The 18212-nt window shown below is 41.1% G+C and overlaps 1 protein-coding gene across 6 annotated transcripts in view; it reads right to left on the reverse strand.

Moving 5' to 3' along the window:
* Positions 1 to 18212, reverse strand: part of LOC126335174 (adhesion G-protein coupled receptor G6-like) — a 166861-nt gene that overhangs the window by 62028 nt on the left and 86621 nt on the right. For all 6 annotated transcript variants that reach the window (XM_049998157.1, XM_049998160.1, XM_049998161.1 and 3 more), the window contains one exon: positions 13244 to 13481. In XM_049998157.1, the coding sequence (XP_049854114.1) occupies positions 13244 to 13481 (238 nt within the window). The remainder of the gene's footprint in view (positions 1 to 13243; positions 13482 to 18212) is intronic.

Consider the following 18212-nt stretch of genomic DNA (forward strand, 5'->3'; position numbering starts at 1 on the left):
ATGTATTCTGGTGTCAGGTTAGCAACAGAATCTAAGAAGACTGATGTGGTGTGGGATAAATGGCAAATATTTTCTGCATATGTGAAGTGCTATTGCAGGAATGGGAGACATTGAGAGGCAATGTTGATAGCCTTAACAGAGTGTATAGGATGGAACAGAATAGTGGAAGCAGTAACAGAGGTGGCAAGGGGGAAATGGATTAATATTAAATGCAAGAGAGAACCCCAAGTCTGCAAGTGGTGATCATGGTAACTTTTGATGCATCAAGTACACTACATATGCACAGGTGAAGTGTGCTACATTAGAGAATGTGAGGAGCAAGAAACATAGGGTTTTGTTGCACACAGGGGCGCTTGTTTCTGTTGAAGCCTCCCCATTCAGGACGACATACTGCTCTTTGTCCGCCAGAAAACTTTCTATCCATCTACATATGTCATTGGATAGACCATAAGCACACACTTTTTGGAGCAAGTGACAGTGCAGAACTGAGTCGAACACCTTTTGAAAGTCGAGGAATATGGCATCAACCTGGGAGCCAGTATCTAGAGCTTGTTGTATATCATGCACAAAGAGGGCCAGCTGTGTCTCACATGACTGCTGTTTCCTAAAGCAATGCTGATTTCTGCAGATGAGCTTCTCAGAGGCTAGAAAGGTCATTATGTCTGAACACAAAATATGTTCCATGATTCTACAACAAATCGACGTCAGTGAAATTGGCCAGTAGTTATGTGCATCTGATTTTCTACCCTTTTTGTAGATTGTTATGACCTGGGCCTTCTTCCAGCCCCATGGAACTTTCTGCTGTTCCAGTGATCTCTGATAGATGATGGATATGAATGGTGCTCTTTTTGTAGCATTGTCAACCAGAATCTTACAGGGATACCATCTGGACCAGATGCCTTCCTGGCGTCTAAGGATCTTAAGTGTTTTACAATCCCAGATACACTAAACACTATGTCAGCCATCCTTGCATTTGTTTGATAACTGAAAGGGGGAATGGTGTTGCAGTCCTCTACCATAAACAAGTTTTTGAAAGCTAGGTTTAGAATTTTGGCCTTCTGTTTTTCATCATCTGTTGCATTACCTGTGCCACCAGCAAGAGGAGGTATTGAATTATTTGTAGTGTTCACAGATTTTATGTACAACCAAAATTTTTTGGTGTTATTTTTAGAATCTGCAGGTAAAATATTGCTTTGAAATTTGTTAAAAGAATCGCTCATTGACCTTTTGACAGCTGCTTTCATTTTCCATAATTTCTGTTTGTCAGCAGGGCAGTGACTATGTTTAAAACGATTGTGCAAAATTCTCTGTTTTCTCAGCAACTTCCTGATATGTTTGTCAAACCAAGGTGGATCCTTTCCCTCCCCTATATTTTTGCTAGGCACATGTTTCTCTAGCATGTGGTGTGCAATACTGTTAAATTCTGACCAAAGATGTTCAATATCTTTGTGTCCTGCAGTGAATGCTTGGAGCTGACTATGAAGATATTCATTAATGACACTTTTATTTGCTTTCCCAAACAATAAAACTCTAAGCTGTTTCTTTGGCATTTTTGCAACTTCCACTGACATAGAAGCCACAATGACATTATGGTTGCTGAGGGAAGCTGTCACCAGTGAAGAACTGTTGCAAGGTGCATCTATCTTAAGGGACAAGCCAGAGGGCACCAGAAAGTTCCTTTGGATGACTATATAACTGGAGTTACCTGTTGATATGTTATGTCTAATAGAGCCACTAAAACAGAGTAATGTATTGGATGCATCACATTGTTTTGTAAGGAGAAGTATTGTACGTATACAGGAGGGGGATGGCAGGAAGTTGGTGCCCGTGAACTTTGATAATTTTGGCATCATGAAGAGAGGCTAAGGAAGGGTCTGTTAGTGATGAATCTGGATATCCTGGCATGGTCAGCCAAAGGCCATTGCTAAAACTGCATTGCATAAAAAGGTGGAGTATCTACAGGAAACAGAGGGCAGAAATGGAGAAATTACTAACTGGAGTTCAAGGACTTGGTTTATCCTCAGGGTCCATTGTCAATGACACCCAAGATGCAAGACTGAACACCAACTAGGAGTGAAGCACCAGTGTATACCTTGGCATTTGCGGCCTATTATGGAGGATTTCACAAACCTCCAGCTAGCTGATGGGATAATAGAGGGAAGCACTAGTCCATGGTGAGACACCATTGTGGTTGTGCCAAAGAATTTTGGAGACCAAGCCCAAGCACAGCTGGGGTTGCAACTTTGTGTTAAAAATTCAGTGTATTAGTATAGGTTGGCCTGTGAGCCAGCTATTGCTTGGAAACTGAACTTATTTCATATGACAAAAAGTCAGTGTATAAGTATAGGTTGGGCTGTGAGCCAGCTATCGCTTGAAAACTGAACTCATTTCATATGAGAACAATGTATGAACTTCGTGTGACTTGTCCCTTGACTGGTGCTGCCTTCTGTTATTGATTTCCACAATTATTTTATAAGAAACATTAGCAAATGTAACAGCTGCTGTCATGAATGTCTGAGCCAAAATGATCACAATGACATAATTTTGTGTGTGTGCTCATCAGCTTTCACAGTTTGCAGTAATTCTGCTACAAATATGTCACTTCTGCTGAGTGAACAAGAAATTTTGGAAGCTCAAGAGGAAGGAATTATTCAATGAGTCACCGCACAAAATGAAAAACAAATTTTGAAGCTTGGCCCTCTTTAGTATGTATTACTCTTGAAGATACATCAATTACGTATGTGCTAGTAACTCTCTCAATAATGCATGATAGGCCAATTTTCTAAGTTCAATATTCTTCCAAGTGGCCAGTCTCCAAAGTGTTAACTGATGATTCCAAGAAATACAGGATCTCTTGTGACTGTCATCAACCTGATAGTACAACAGTAACCAATGCATATTCCATACCCAATATCACTTAGGGCAGTGTTGGTATTTCTCTAACATGGTTTTAAGGAGTGGGTACTATCAGCTAGATATGATTCTAGAAGACTGACTGAAAACAGCATTCTTGGCACTTTTGCGATATTATGAGTATCAAAGGTTATCATCTGGGTTGAAGAATGTGCCATCAGTGCTTCAATGGTTGTTCGACAGGGTACTTAGGGGATTAAAGCCTTGGCAATGTGTGGTGTACCTTGATGATATAATTGTGTTTTCAAGGAATATGGAGGAATATACACATTGGCTGAGAGAGGTACCATGTGTAGGAGTATAAGACAACCATGAATATGAGGCAATCCCCCAATTTTTTAAGAGGTTCCCTGAGAAAAATTTCTTTTTAACATATTCTGAATAATACAAATTGTTTTATTGTCACAAAGTGTCTGCCTAAAACTTTAGCATTATATCTGTTCTAAACTTACATCATTTATTGATTGCTTACATTTTGATAACACAAAGGGGAATAAAATAATAAAAAAGAAATTGTTTGCATTAATTTTTTATCTTCTCTACTCATCATCATTATTTATCAGTTCCAGTTTCCCAGGTACTGGTAATGAACCTCTTCCACTTTACCCTGTCCAAATACACCTGTTCATGGAAAACATCATCCACTGTCCATCCTCTGATCACTAGATCAGCCTTAATCACATGCATCCATTGGGTTTAAGGTCTTCCTTGAGGCCTTTTCCCATCCAGCTGTCTTTCCAAATTTATTTTGGCTGTTCTAGTTGGCTCCATTCTCATCACATGCACGTACAATTTAAGTCTAGATGTGCCAATTCGATCCAATGATTTCTGAGGTTGTGGTTACAGTGGGACCTGAGAATACATATCACATTTTGCTTCTATATTATTCCGGCTTCTTTCCTCTCCTCCTAATTCCTTAACTTGTCCATCTTGGTCTTCTGAATGGTGGAACTAAGAAATTTCATCTCTGATGCTGGCAGCCTTGATGATCCTCTTTTTGTCATATGAAATGAGTTCAGTTTCCAAGCAATAGCTGGCTCACAGGCCAACCTATACTAATACACTGAATGTTTCAATACCATAGGTCAATATTGGTATGAAATAGCTATTAAACATCATCGATTTGGCAAGTTTTGGAATCAAGTCATCCCATAAAAGTGATCTTACTTGTTAGTAGAGTTCAGATCCTTTTTGCACTCTGTTGGTGATTTCATTTCTAACCAAATTATCACTGGAGATTACACTTCCAAGGTAAGTAAAACACTCTAGTTGGTGGTCTCCTAGTTTTATCTTCACTGCTGTTCTTGCTTATTATGCCTGTCATCTGGGGTATTGTTACTTTTAGTGATAACCACCATCTTAATAGGACCATTGTGAGATTTACATCTTCATTGTCACAGATACTTGGCTGTTCATTCCAAATATGTTGTGATTTCTGAGGTTGTGGTTACAGTGGGACCTGAGAATACATATCACATTTTGCTTCTATATTGATGTGAGAATGGTACAATGTTTCTTCCTTACAAACATACCATTTTACCATTTGTACACCGCTCTCTCATTGGCTGCGTAAAAGCATCAGCTGACACACCCCCTTTTGTTGCTGTCATACCACATAGTGAGCATCAAAAACATTGCTGCAGGAAATGTGTTAAGTATGCAACTGGACCCTATCTACACTTTTACCATATCGTGTGTAAAGGTATAATATTGCTGTGTATGTGTCCAATTTCAATGTCAATTCAAATGCATTCAGGCAAACTGTAGTTTAACCGTGATACATGTTCATAAAAATCCAAAGTATGCAGTATAGATTCACTTGATTGGCAGCACAACTACAGATTCATTAAAAACAAGGTAACCCTTCAACACAACATTGTGAAGCATGGTACAGGATGCATATGAAATAGTACCATGCAATACCTAACTAAACTAAGCCAACTATCACAACTAAAACCCAAATGCATATGTTTTCACCTTACATTGCAGTCACTAGCAGACAGCTTATTGGAGTGTATGGGCCGTAATGACAAGTTTACAGGAAGTAATTCATATCACACAGTACATGGACAGCTGAGTCCAGTCCTTCTAGCACCAGAGCAGTACTTGGTAGGACTGCAGAATGTGGGAGAAGTTGCCACTTGAGTTAAGATTCATCGTGGAGCCTACTCAGCTCAGCAGAATTTACTGGCTGAACTATCAAGCAGCTTTGATAGAAGTTAGAATGGACCAGGCACTATAATATGTACTGGTTCAGTAGAGGATGGAGGGGGGGGGGGGGGGGGCAGGCATGTGGTAATGACAGCAGAAAAGCTCCAGTGCTGGCAGAGTGTAAGAATTATGGTGTGCCCAACCTGGGTAAGCCAGACTGGCACAGACGCATGCAAAGTTCAACTGGTTATAGGAAAACAGGCAATCAGGGTTGTCCATGGGACACCATGGAACCTAAAACATATTTCCAACAAGCAGGGTTACACTGGGTCTATTCTGTGTATGACAATGTAGTTGTTTGTTGTGGTCTTCAGTCCTGAGACTGGCATGATGCAGCTATCCATGCTACTCTATCCTGTGCAAGCTTGTTCATCTCCGAGTACTTACTGCAACCTACATCCTTCTGAATCTGCTTAGTGCATTCATCTCTTGGTCTCCCTCTATGATTTTTACCCTCCACGCTGACCTCCAATGCTAAATTTCTGATCCCTTGATGCCTCAGAACATGTTCTACCAACTGGTCCATTCTTCTTGTCAAGCTGTGCCACAAACTCCTCTTCTCCCGAATTCTATTCAATACCTCCTCATTAGTTATGTGATCTACCCATCTAGTCTTCAGCATTCTTCTGTAGCACCACATTTTGAAAGCTTCTATTCTCTTCTTGTCCAAACTATTTACTGTCCACGTTTCACTTCCATACATGGCTACACTCCATACAAATACTTTCAGAAATGACTTCCTGACACTTAAATCTATACTCAATGTTAACAAATTTCTCTTCTTCAGAAACGCTTTCCTTGACATTGTCAGTCTAAATTTTATTTCCTCTCTACTTCAACCATCATCAGTTATTTTTCTCCCCAAATAGCAAAACTCTTTTACTAATTTAAATGTCTCATTTCCCAATCTAATACCCTCAGCATCAGCTGACTTAATTTGACTACATTCCATTATCCTCGTTTTGCTTTTGTTGATGTTCATCTGATATCCTCCTTTCAAGACACTGTCCATTCCATTCAACTGCTCTTCCAAGTCCTTTGCTGTCTCTGACAGAATTACAATGTCATTGGTGAACCTCAAAGTTTTTATTTCTTCTCCATGGATTTTAATACCTACTCTGAATTTTTTTTGTTTCCTTTACTGCTTGCTCAATATACAGATTGAATGACATCGGGGAGAGGCTACAACCCTGTCTCACTCCCTTCCCAACCACTGCTTCTCTTTCATGTCCCTCGACTCTTATAACTGCCATCTGGTTTCTGTACAAATTGTAAATAGCCTTTCGCTCCCTGTATTTTACCTCTGCCATCTTTAGAATTTGAAAGAGAGTATTCCAGTCAATGTTGTCAAGAGCTTTCTCTAAGTCTACAAATGCTAGAAATGTAGGTTTGCCTTTCCTTAATCTTTCTTCCAAGATAAGTTGTAAGGTCAATATTGCCTCACATGTTCCAATATTTCTATGGAATCCAAACGGATCTTCCCTAAGGTCAGCTTCTACTAGTTTTTCCATTCATCTGTAAATAATTTGCGTTAGTATTTTGCAACTGTGGCTTATTAAACTGATTGTTCAGTAATTTTCACATCTGTCAACGCCTGCTTTCTTTGGGATTGGAATTATTATATTCTTCTTGAAGTCTGAGGGTATTTTGGCTGTCTCATACATCTTGCACCCCAGATGGTAGAGTTTTGTCAGGACTGGCTCTCCCAAGGCCATCAGTAGTTCTAATGGAATGTTGTCTACTCCAGGGGCCTTATTTCGACTCGGGTATTTCAGTACTCTGTCAAACTCTTCACGCAGTATTGTATCTCCCATTTCGTCTTCATCTACATTCTCTTCCATTTCCAGAATATTGTCCTCAAGTACGTTGCCCTTGTATGTGACAGTAGCAAACTCCTGTGAGTAGGGTAGACTTATAGGGGCAAAATGAGTGGAACCAAGCGTTTGTGGAATATTAATCAGTGGAACAATCTGCAACATAACAGGTTCAACTTAACATCTACCAGTCATGGTTATGGGGATTATGTACTGGCCACACAAACCAATGGACTCACTTCCAGCATAGAATGAAACCTTCCTGAGTAACACAGTAACCAAAACTACACCACTCCCTGAGCCAGCTCACAATAATGCAAGAAACGAATATTTTGGTCAAAGTGCTGCTATAGTATGTATAGGGAGGGACAGCATCATGCAGATGTGATCTTGAATGTTACGATACCTGCAGCATAGTAGCTCTGACACTGTTCTGTTCTATCTCCACCTATATTAAGTGTAACCTTCTCCCCCCTCCCCAAACCCACATTAGTTCAGATCCTGGTCCCGGTAGAATGGGTAAGATGTATTACAAAATGTGCTTGAAATGAAGGGGTAGGCCAGTTATTGTGATAATGCAATGCAATGGTGAAACAGAGATCTTGCAGGATGAGCTAAACCATTAGACACCACCAGGCCCCATATTTATTGACCTGAGCGTAACTGGAAAAAGTGCAATAGTACAAAAATGGGGGCCACAGATCAATATAAATAACTATTAATCTTAGCAGAGGGGACAGCAGTCCAGCAGTGCCTATAGGGATGAATGGACTGTGCCAGATGACTGAATGGTACAGGATAGTGCAGCTGCTAGAAGTTCAGGCCTCCACCACTGCACCTTCTGCTAGTGCCAAGTTCTCCTTCTTGGACATGGTACTCCTCCACCAGAGGCTGCCTCCTGGTCCACTACTGCAGCAGCCAGACTCTTGCCCTGGAGGGCTTCGGAATGAGATCAGGGCAGTACAGCCATCCACCCTTCCGTGCTGGTGCAGACACCTAGGCGGCCCACACTGTCACTCACAGGGGTGAGATCCACCACCAGGAGCAGTTGTGTTCCATTAACTGGGGTGCACACAAATGCTTCTGGAGTCAACATTCCTGGGTACCAATGTCATGTCCTATTAGCTACCAGCTCGCTGTTGTTATGTGCTGTCCTGGATGTGTGTTGTGGGGAGGTGGGGGGTGGGGGGGAGGGAGCATGGGCACTGCCTCACAGAGATGCTGTGAGTGTAGTACATCAGTTTTAATAAAATGTTTTGACTTTTGATTCTGTTTGTCTAAGCTACCAGTGGTCTGATTCCTCACCCTGGAATACTGTCACAACCTATCCCCACACAGAAATCGTCTTACACCCCCACACCATTGAATTTCAGTGGCATTTTTGTGCCATGCTGAGAACTTTTTAGTGTGCATCACATTTTAACATTTTAACAAAACTTACACCATTAGCTAATAAATCTCACAATTTCTCTGGCCTTAATTTACATAAATTCTCTCATTCCTTTGGTTTCAGCATTTCTTTTCAGTAGCTATTCCCATGTTCAGCCATTTTTAGTTTTCTATATCTTTCATTGTCTGACCTGTCTATTTTTTTCCTCACCCTCATCCTCCCCTCCCACCTCCTTGTCTACCAGGTATAATGCTCTTAGCTCTCTGCTCTTTTTAACACTTACATGATGTTTTGTCAGTAATCTGTATTGATTATTACCTTATCTTCCACCTTTAAGCTCTCACCTTTCCAAATCCCTCCAGTGCAGTCTAAAACAATCAGTCTTTCCTTCCCATCTCATCTGGTAAGTCTCCCCTGATCCAGGGTTGTGGCTGACTATTCCATAACTCTTCTCATTTCCTAAATCTTACCAGTCTTTTTCCTTCATCCCTTTTCCTTCCCCTTCAACCCTTCTGCCAGAAGAAGGAGCCCCTGACTCTGAAAGCATGGACATTTCTTTAACTTCCATATGTGCTTTCTCGTGCCACCACTTGGTGAGGAGATTTCTTATCTATCTAGTTATATTATCTTTCCAATATCCTTTTTGGGTCTCATGACTTATTCTATGTCATTTATCTCTTATATACTGCTTTGTGTTATAATTTCCCCTCCCCTCCCTACCATCCTGCTGCTGCATTGGTGAGCAATTAGTAGCTTCAGTCTTAGATAATGACAGTTTGTTAACAAATAGTTTTATAGTCTGGAAGGAATAGTTAATATCTAACCATGGTATAGGAAAGCAGTATAAAAACTACAAAGTGAAAAGATTCAATGTAGAAACATTATGTTTCAATAATACCTACATTGTTAATCTGACAATACCCTTTCCGAATGTGTGGGATTATTTCTGTAATCATACTTCTTTGAGTTATATTTAAACTACACGCGTGTACTAGTTGAATGCTTTTTCTTTGTCAGGTGGATCTTATTTGAGTTATGAAGTAGTAATTCTCTTTATTGAACTTAATATCTTGCAAAAGTGCTATCTTATAGTCTTGTAAGATGGCACTTCTGATCATCAAGTAGCTTCAGATGCTGATGTGTTTAGTACTGCTGACAAACATATGTACCAGTAAAAGTGACTACAAAATCTTATCTTTCAGAATGGAAGTCCTGTGGCAGTTTCAGCTTTACTTCTTACCCTGTCATAATCATCTATAGACTGAAACTGGAAAGTACATCAGATGAACAATCGTCGCAGTCTGTGCAGTTATACACAGTCACTCTCCCAATGAGGTTTACTGGTTAGTGCATCTGGCTAGTGAGGTGGAGAACTAGGTTCAAATCCTAGCTTTAGTACACATTTTCAATTGTTGCTTCTGTCTGTGTATATACATAATAGATATTTGAGACTTCATAAGGCTTTGGAACCATACAGTTTCATTTTACAAAAGTACCTATCCCTATGTTTCAAGCAGGCTGCACCATTTTGTTCGATACTGAGATGCTATTTCAATATAGTTGGAGAGCCTCTGCAAAGGTGTTCAAGATTAAGGGGAATGCCAAATGGGCTGATGTCTGAATAGGAATTTGGATTGAGGAGAGAGGCATGATAGGGTAATCTGTGCAGCTGTGCAAAACAGCTGTGCCAAGGCAGTGTAGTGGTTAGCACCTGTGCTTGAATCCCAGCCTTACAAATTTTCATTTGTCACTTCAGTCTTCATATACACTCATGAGCCAAAGCATTATGATCATCTGCTTAACCGCTTGTTTGTCTATCTTTGGAATGAAATACATCACTGATTTTGATTATCAGGAATCCAACAGTTTGTTGGTAGGTTTGCAGAAGTATGAGGCATTAGATGTCTACACATAGGTCATGTAATTAGTGCAAATAATGGTTGTTGATTTGTGTAGAACGTGATGGTGCCCAATAGTGACCAAGATGGGCTCCCTAAGATTTACAGGAGGCAAATTTGGTCACTGAGCCATCAATGTGAGTACACTACAATGCTCCTCAAACCACTGTAGCACAATTCTGGCTCCAAGACATGGACAGTTATGCAGTTGAAACATGACATCACCATCGGGGAATACATCAAGCATGAAAGGATGCAGGGAGTTCACAGCTGTCAGCATGTCTTTTGAGTGCTACCGCAAGTCCCACACAAGTACAGGAGAACATCTTCCATGGCATAACACTCCTCCCGCCAGCCTGTGTGTATGGCGTGTTGCATGTTTCAAGCTGCCATTCACAATGATGATAGAATTTGTGGGGATGACCATCAACCTTTACAAATGTCTGCTTGTGTCTGTGTATGTGCGGATGGATATGTGTGTGTGTGTGCGAGTGTACATCTGTCCTTTTTTTCCCCCAAGGGAAGTCTTTCCGCTCCCGGGATTGGAATGACTCCTTACCCTCTCCCTTAAAACCCACATCCTTTCGTCTTTCCCTCTCCTTCCTGAAGAAGCAACCATCGGTTGCGAAAGCTAGCAATTCTGTGTGTGTGTTTGTGTGTTTTGTTCATGTGCCTGTCTGCCGGCGATTTCCCGCTTGGTAAGTCTTGGAATCTTTGTTTTTAATATATCGGTTGCGAAAGCTAGTAATTCTGTGTGTGTGTTTGTGTGTTTTGTTCATGTGCCTGTCTGCCGGCGCTTTCCCGCTTGGTAAGTCTTGGAATCTTTGTTTTTAATATATTTTTCCCATGTGGAAGTTTCTTTCTATTTTATATATATAAAATAGAAAGAAACTTCTAAACTTTAAATATGTCTGCTTGTGTCTGTGTATGTATGGATGGATGTGTGTGTGTGTGTGTGTGTGTGTGTGTGTGTGTGTGTGTGTGTGTGTGCGCGCGCGCGAGTATATATCTATCCTTTCTCCCTAAGGTAAGTCTTTCCGCTCCCGGGATTGGAATGACTCCTTACCCTCTCCCTTAAAACCCACATCCTTTCATCTTTCCTTTTCTTTGTCTCTTTCCTGATGAAGCAGCCGCCGGTTGCGAAAGCTCGAAATTCTGTGTGTGTGTTTGTGATTTTGTGGTTGTTGTGGTAGAGATAGCCCTTGGTCTCAAGCTGTGGGAGTTTGCATGGCAGGAGGAGGTGAGCGTGGTGAGAAAAAATCCATGAAATATGGAGTGATAAATAATTTTAGGGAAAGCTATATACTCTGTGACATATGGGGTCTACCATACATGTGAAAATGTGTTTATAGTTTTATTCATCCGACATAATATGATGCTTGCCCATTTCATCGTTCACTCTTTAATCATCATGTGTAATGTCAAACAGATCAGTTTCTAATCTCTCAGAATGCTTTTGACATTCACACTTTACCAAAAATCAACAAATACACAAAGAAAAAAATTCACATACACTCAAAGATAAAAATACTTGAAAGTAACACATGAATAATAGAGTGGTACACTACAGTGATTTCAGAAAATTATTCTTTTTGGGTATATTCCTTTTCATAATTTAGCATGCTTTTGTAAATGACTTTGCTTATTCTTCTTTTGCATTATTCTTCATGAGTATTATCATCCATCACAGAATGGATGGAACATGTTGAGGACGCTGTCACCATTACATTGTGTTGTGAAGGAAACAATAAAAACATTTCCACATACATGGTAAAGTTTGTAAGTCATATATTACTTAGCTTTATGTAAGAGTATTTATTGCTCCATATTTCACAGATTTTTGCCCACCACACTCACTCAATGCCACACATCATGACCAAACTACCTTACTAACAGGATACTTACCGTAAAGAAGACCCTCAAGTTGCAGACAGGAAAAATTAAAAGACACTCACATACAGCTTTTGGCCACAGCCTTCATCTGTAAAAGACACACACCCACGCACGCACGCACGCACACACTCACACACACACACACACACACACACACACACACACACACACACACACACACACAAGCAAGCAAGCAAGCACACCTCATGCACACGCGACCAACTCCAGCATCTTGGGCAGAAGTTACTTTTAAAATGAATAGGTAAATTTGTTGGAATCATTAATAAAAGGGGTACAGGAGAAACCTCACTAACTGCTGCATCTGTGAGGATAGTAGCTCTGATTACAATTTTTCTCATAGTTTTAATCTATGAATTGATAGGATTCCAGCCCGAGACACTCCAGTTTGTTGCAGTTGTGTGAGCATGAGGTGTGTTTTCTCATGCACACATTTGTGTGTGTGTGTGTGTGTGTGTGTGTGTGTGTGTGTGTGTGTGTGTGTGTGTGTGTGTGTTTGTGTGCATGCATATTTTACTGATGAAGGCTGAAAGCTTTATGTGAGTGCATTTTAATTGTGCTTATCTGCAACTTGACGTGTCTCCTTTACAGTAAGTGGCAATCTGTCTTTTCCTATATTGTTGTATTCCTACCTGGAGTTTCCATTGTTTGATTCTTAAGAGCATAACTGCACTCATAATATCCTCAATGACATATACATCTGTAGGCATTTCATACCTAGAATGGTATTCATTCCTTCTCCCATTACATATATTCTGACCTAGGCAATGGCAGTTTTCTCAGCTAATTTAATCATAAGTAAGCACTCAGGAATGGAAGTCCTGAGTGGAATGGGTGGGCTGGAGTCAGTCCCACATCTCTAAATTGCAAGCTGAGCTGCAGTTATCATCTTCTGTGTGCCTAACCAATGCTCAATGCTTATTCAGCATCCTGAATGGTTTTGTTGTCTTTCCTCTTCTCATTATTTATATTCTGTCTGTATCATGTTCACTTTGAAAAATCATTAGAGATTCATATTTTTGTCAAGACAAATACTTTATAAAAAACTATTTGCACTTTAAACATACATGAAAAGCTTTCTCATACTTTCAAACATGAGTACTTACCTTCAGCTTCATTACTGGTCCCCAGTGAGCACCTGAGGTAAAGTTACCATGGCACATACGATAAGCTGTACCATCAGTTGCTATAGTTCTCCTGTCAGCATTTGTTAAATGCCAAAGGGGTGGTTCTTCATCACAATGCCAAAGACTGTGCAATCCGATTAGCTCATATGAGGTGCTGTTTTTTATAAGGTTCTTTATGTTATCAGAGATAGGTCCAATGAGATGAAGAATAACTTGGCTGTAAATGAATATCTTATCAGTATATTATGGTATACAATAAATATGAGATTAAAGCAGTCACCTTTGTATATTATGTGGTATTATACAGTTTTCAGTTTCATTTGCACACATTAAAATTTTTTTCATCTCAAAAAATGTATTTATTATGTTGTGCATAATTATGTACAAGAGTTAACACATATGTGCATTTTGACTGATTTATGATCCAATATTATTTCATTGATTGATTCATTCATTCATCACGGTCTGATAAATACCTTGAACAGCAGTCTTTAAGAATGTCACCTGAGTCAAGATAGAGCTTAACAGATCCAAACAGTTGTTTTCTTTAACATAAATTACCGGCTAACATGGAAAAGCCTCACAATAGCTGAATATGTATGGGAATTGTATATATGTCCTAATCTCTTCTCTCCCTCTCTCTGTCCACGTCATCCTCCCCCTCTCTTTGTTCATCTTCTCCTTCTCCTCCTCCCTCTCTTGTACGTCTCACCCTCCTCCTACTCTCATTCTCCGTCTCCGACCTCCCCCCCCCCCCCTCCCCTGAAAAAATATTTCTCTCCAATTTCTCCTCACCCCCTTCTCTGACAATCTCCTCCTTCCCCTTTCTCCTCCTCTTCCCCTCTCTCTCTGACATGAGCCTTGTCTATTTTTATTGCAAACACAACCTCAATCGGGAAATGAGGTTGCTTAAAATAAATAGGTAAATTGATTGCAGTAATTAATATGAGGGGTACAGGAGAGACCTCTCGAACTGCTGCATCTGTGAGGATAGTAGCTTCAATGATGGTTTTTCTTATAGTTTTACTCTGTGAGTGGATAGGACTGCGAAGTTTTGGATAATTCATATTTCACAGATTTCCATTTCACAGCAGTTTTCTAATAACAAGTCGATGCACCATATATGCAATATTCCTCTTTACTCCTAAAACTGTCTGCAATGAAGAAAACAAAAGAGCACTCCATTACGCATTTTGTTTAAAATTATATATAAAGAGAAAGATTGTCAAACAAGTAAGCTTTTGGCCAAAAAGGCCTTCTTCCAGACTGGATAACATACATACACACACTCCTTCTCCCTCTCTCTCTCTCATGCAAATGCAACTCACTCTCAATGACCACTCTCTGGCTGCTGAGGCCACACTGTGAGCAGCTGCACATGATGGGAGAAGCAACCTGGGTCATGGGGGTAAGGAGGGATAAAGATAGCAGGTCAGGGGTTGGGAGTGGTAAGTTGCTGCTAGTGGGAGCATAAAGGGATAAGGTGGAGAGAGGGTAGGACAGCTAGGTGCTATCGGGAGGTTAGATGGAGGGTGGCAGGTAGTGGAAAAGTAGAGAATTAAAAAGACTAGGGGTGTATTGATGGAACAGAAGGATGTATAGAGCTGGAGTGGGAACAGGGAAGAGGATGGATGGGTGAAGGTTAATGACTAATGAAGATTGAGGCGAGGAGGGTTACGGAAATGTAGGAGCTATTGTAAGGAGAGTTCCCTTCTGCACAATTCAGAAAACATGGTGTTGGTAGGAAGGATGCAAATGGCACAGAATTTTAAGAACTCAATAAAATGAAGAAATTTTTGCTGGAAAGCGTGCTCAGCAAAGAAGGATGGACAGTGAGTATAGTAATACATTAGCACAAGCTGACAGTTTTCTTTTTTTGTGTCTATCTGTGACTCAACATCTCCTCTATATGGTGAGTAGCAATCTATCCTTTTTATAATATTGTCATTGTTTCATCCTGGATTTCCCACTGTTTGATTTTGCCTAATGGCTTTTCTTCCATTCCGTAACAAGTACTGTCTTCCTTTGTTACTATTTTCTAATGCATTACAATACTCAGTGTCTGTCCTTCTTTCTCCGCTTTCCTGTGTTTCACTTGTTGCCTTCCTAACTGCACCACACACTCCTACTTAAGAGCCACACTGTAACAACTGTCTTTGCTGCCACAACACACAGCTACATGCCCGCTGATTGCTAGTGCAGCATCTCATGTGCTACATTTCTCTCACAGATGTCATTAATCCTAGACCTTCAAATTGATCACTCTTCCTGCATCACTTTTACATATTTTTGCATGTTATTTGCTGTGCCTTCCTGCACCACAAAACCTGTACCTTTTCCTACTAACCCCCCCCCCCCCCCCTCCACTCCTTCTCCTCCTTTTTTCCAGTTTGCACATACTAACCTCACCTAATCTAGTCACACCAGCTGTACCCCTTCCTCATAGATACCCACCCACATTACAGTCTTCTTAATTATTTTTCCTTTGATCTAATTGTGTTTTCACATTATTTCAGTGGGTTTTCGCCTTTCACTATTGGCCTACTGCCTCAGGTTTCATTTTGTTTCCCCACATTTCATCCATTCCGTTTTTTTTTTTGTGATTTTTCCTACATATTTTGGTGTATTTTTGTGGATTTTTTGCACATATTTCTGTGTTATTTGCATATTTTTAAGTTTTTTTTACCGTCCAATATAGATCCTTGGCCATTCAATCTGTGCCAGTACAGAGAAATTTCCTTATTCCTGACCAGAGCCCAGTCCCACATACTTTTCCTGTGTTGTTGCTTGACTCATAAAATCGCCTCAAATGGCCTTACCATCAAATTACACATCTATGGCTGCGGCACCTCATTCCACAACGACCTTCATCTGTTCAGATTCCACCAGTTGTTAACCTCACTGACATTAGCCCTGCAAAACCTTGTCAATCAGGCCCATACTCCCTGCAATACCTCCTCTCCATCCATAAAATTCTCCTGCTATGCACTCCCAAATTCTTGGACCCCATCTCACACATTGAAGCTCTTGCCCTCCAGGAGCCAGTGCACCATTCGCTATGCCCCCTCAAAAAACTTTCCAACCTATTCACCTCCCGCTCTTGCCTTGGACTACCATTATCCACCATCTCTTCAACAACCTCCAAACTGCCCCCATATCCCCTCATAGTTGACAAGCCCTGCTTCATAGACCTACTACATTTACCCCATCCTCAAAAAACTCCCTTATACCATCATACAAAAACCGGAACATAAACAGACACAAAATACAGTCATGAACCTTTCTTCCACAGAAGTATTAGTCCTTCCGAACAGCCTCACCTTTTGTCCCACTCCACATTCAATTCAATCATGCAAGGCTTGTTAAAGACCTTCTCTCCTTCTGCCAGTCCCTACAGTGGAAACACTTTTTTGCCACCAACACTACCAATCAGACTCAACCAAAGACCAATGTTGAACCCTGCCTGACTCAGTTCACTCCTCTATCCAACTGTGATCCACTACCACTGTCCCCAAATCACCCCCTGTTAACTTTCCAGATTTTCTTAACCTCACACCTTCCTCAACCATCATTCCCCAAATCCCACAACATGCAAGCTAATCTCACATGTACAGAAAGAACTGCAGTCCCCATCTAAAAACTGATCCTGACCTGCTGACAAAGGCTGCACCACTTTTCTTTTGAACCACAAGGATTACCTGGCAGAAGGACACTGGCAGCTGTCAGATTCATCCCTCCCCACCCAAACCACTCCCCAGCTTCCATATACTTTGTAAAGTTGATAAACACTACCACTCACGATGCCCCATTACAGCTGGTTTCTGTGCCTCCACTGAGAGAATCGCTGCTCTTGTAGATCAACATCTTCAGCTTATCACTCCTGACCTACCACACTCTATAAAAGATACCACCCATTTCCTCCACCGACTATCCACAGGTCCTGTTCCTTTATCACACAGTGCCTTGCTTGACACTATTGATGCCACCTCCCTTTACAGTGCCCAACAGATTACAAACTGATAACCTCCTTCCTGGTCGCCATGACAAACTATATCTTCACCAACAATTACTTCTCTTTTGAAGTCATCACTTATAATTAAATCCAGGGTACAGCAATGGACACCTGCATGCAACATCATATGCAAACCTATCCCTGGACCATCTGGAAAAACCTCTCTAACCACTCAGAATTCCAAATCCCTCACCTAGTTCAGATTCACTGATGACATCTTCATGATAGGGAATGAGGGTGAGGTCCCCCATTCACATTTCTCCAGACCCTCAACAACTTCTCCCCCACTCACTTCACCTGGTCCTCCTCAACTCAACAAGCCACCTTCCTCAGTGTTGACCTCCATCTCAAACGTGGATACATCAGCACATCTGTCCATATCAAACCTACTAACTACAGTACTCCCTCCACTTTGATAGTTGCCACCTGTTCCATACCAAGCTGTCCCTCACATACAGCCTAGTCACCAATGGTCATCACATCGGTAGCGATGAGAAGTCCCTCTTAAAATATACCAAGAGTCTCACTGAAGCCTTCACAGAAAGAAATTATGCTCCTAACCTTGTACAGAAACAGATATCCTGTGCCTTATCTCTTTAGTCAGCTCCCCCAATCCCCCCTCCCCCCCCCCCCCCCCCCGCCCCCACCTCCCAAAGTCCCAATGTCTGCCCTGCAGCATTCCACTCTCAACTCAGTGTCACCCAGACTGGAGCAACTGAACCACATTTTCTGCCAGAGTTTTGACTACCTCTTATTGTGCCCTGAAATGAGGAATGTCCAATTCACTATCCTTTCTACCCCTCCCACTGTGGTATTCCACTGCCCACTGAACCTACACAAACCCTGCTCCAGATCCCTTGCCTTATGGCTCATACCCCTGTAATAGACCTAGATGCAAGACCTGTCCCATACATTCTCCCACCCCCACTTATTCCA

This window comes from Schistocerca gregaria, chromosome 2 (assembly GCF_023897955.1).
Source record: "Schistocerca gregaria isolate iqSchGreg1 chromosome 2, iqSchGreg1.2, whole genome shotgun sequence".
Lineage (NCBI taxonomy): Eukaryota > Metazoa > Arthropoda > Insecta > Orthoptera > Acrididae > Schistocerca > Schistocerca gregaria.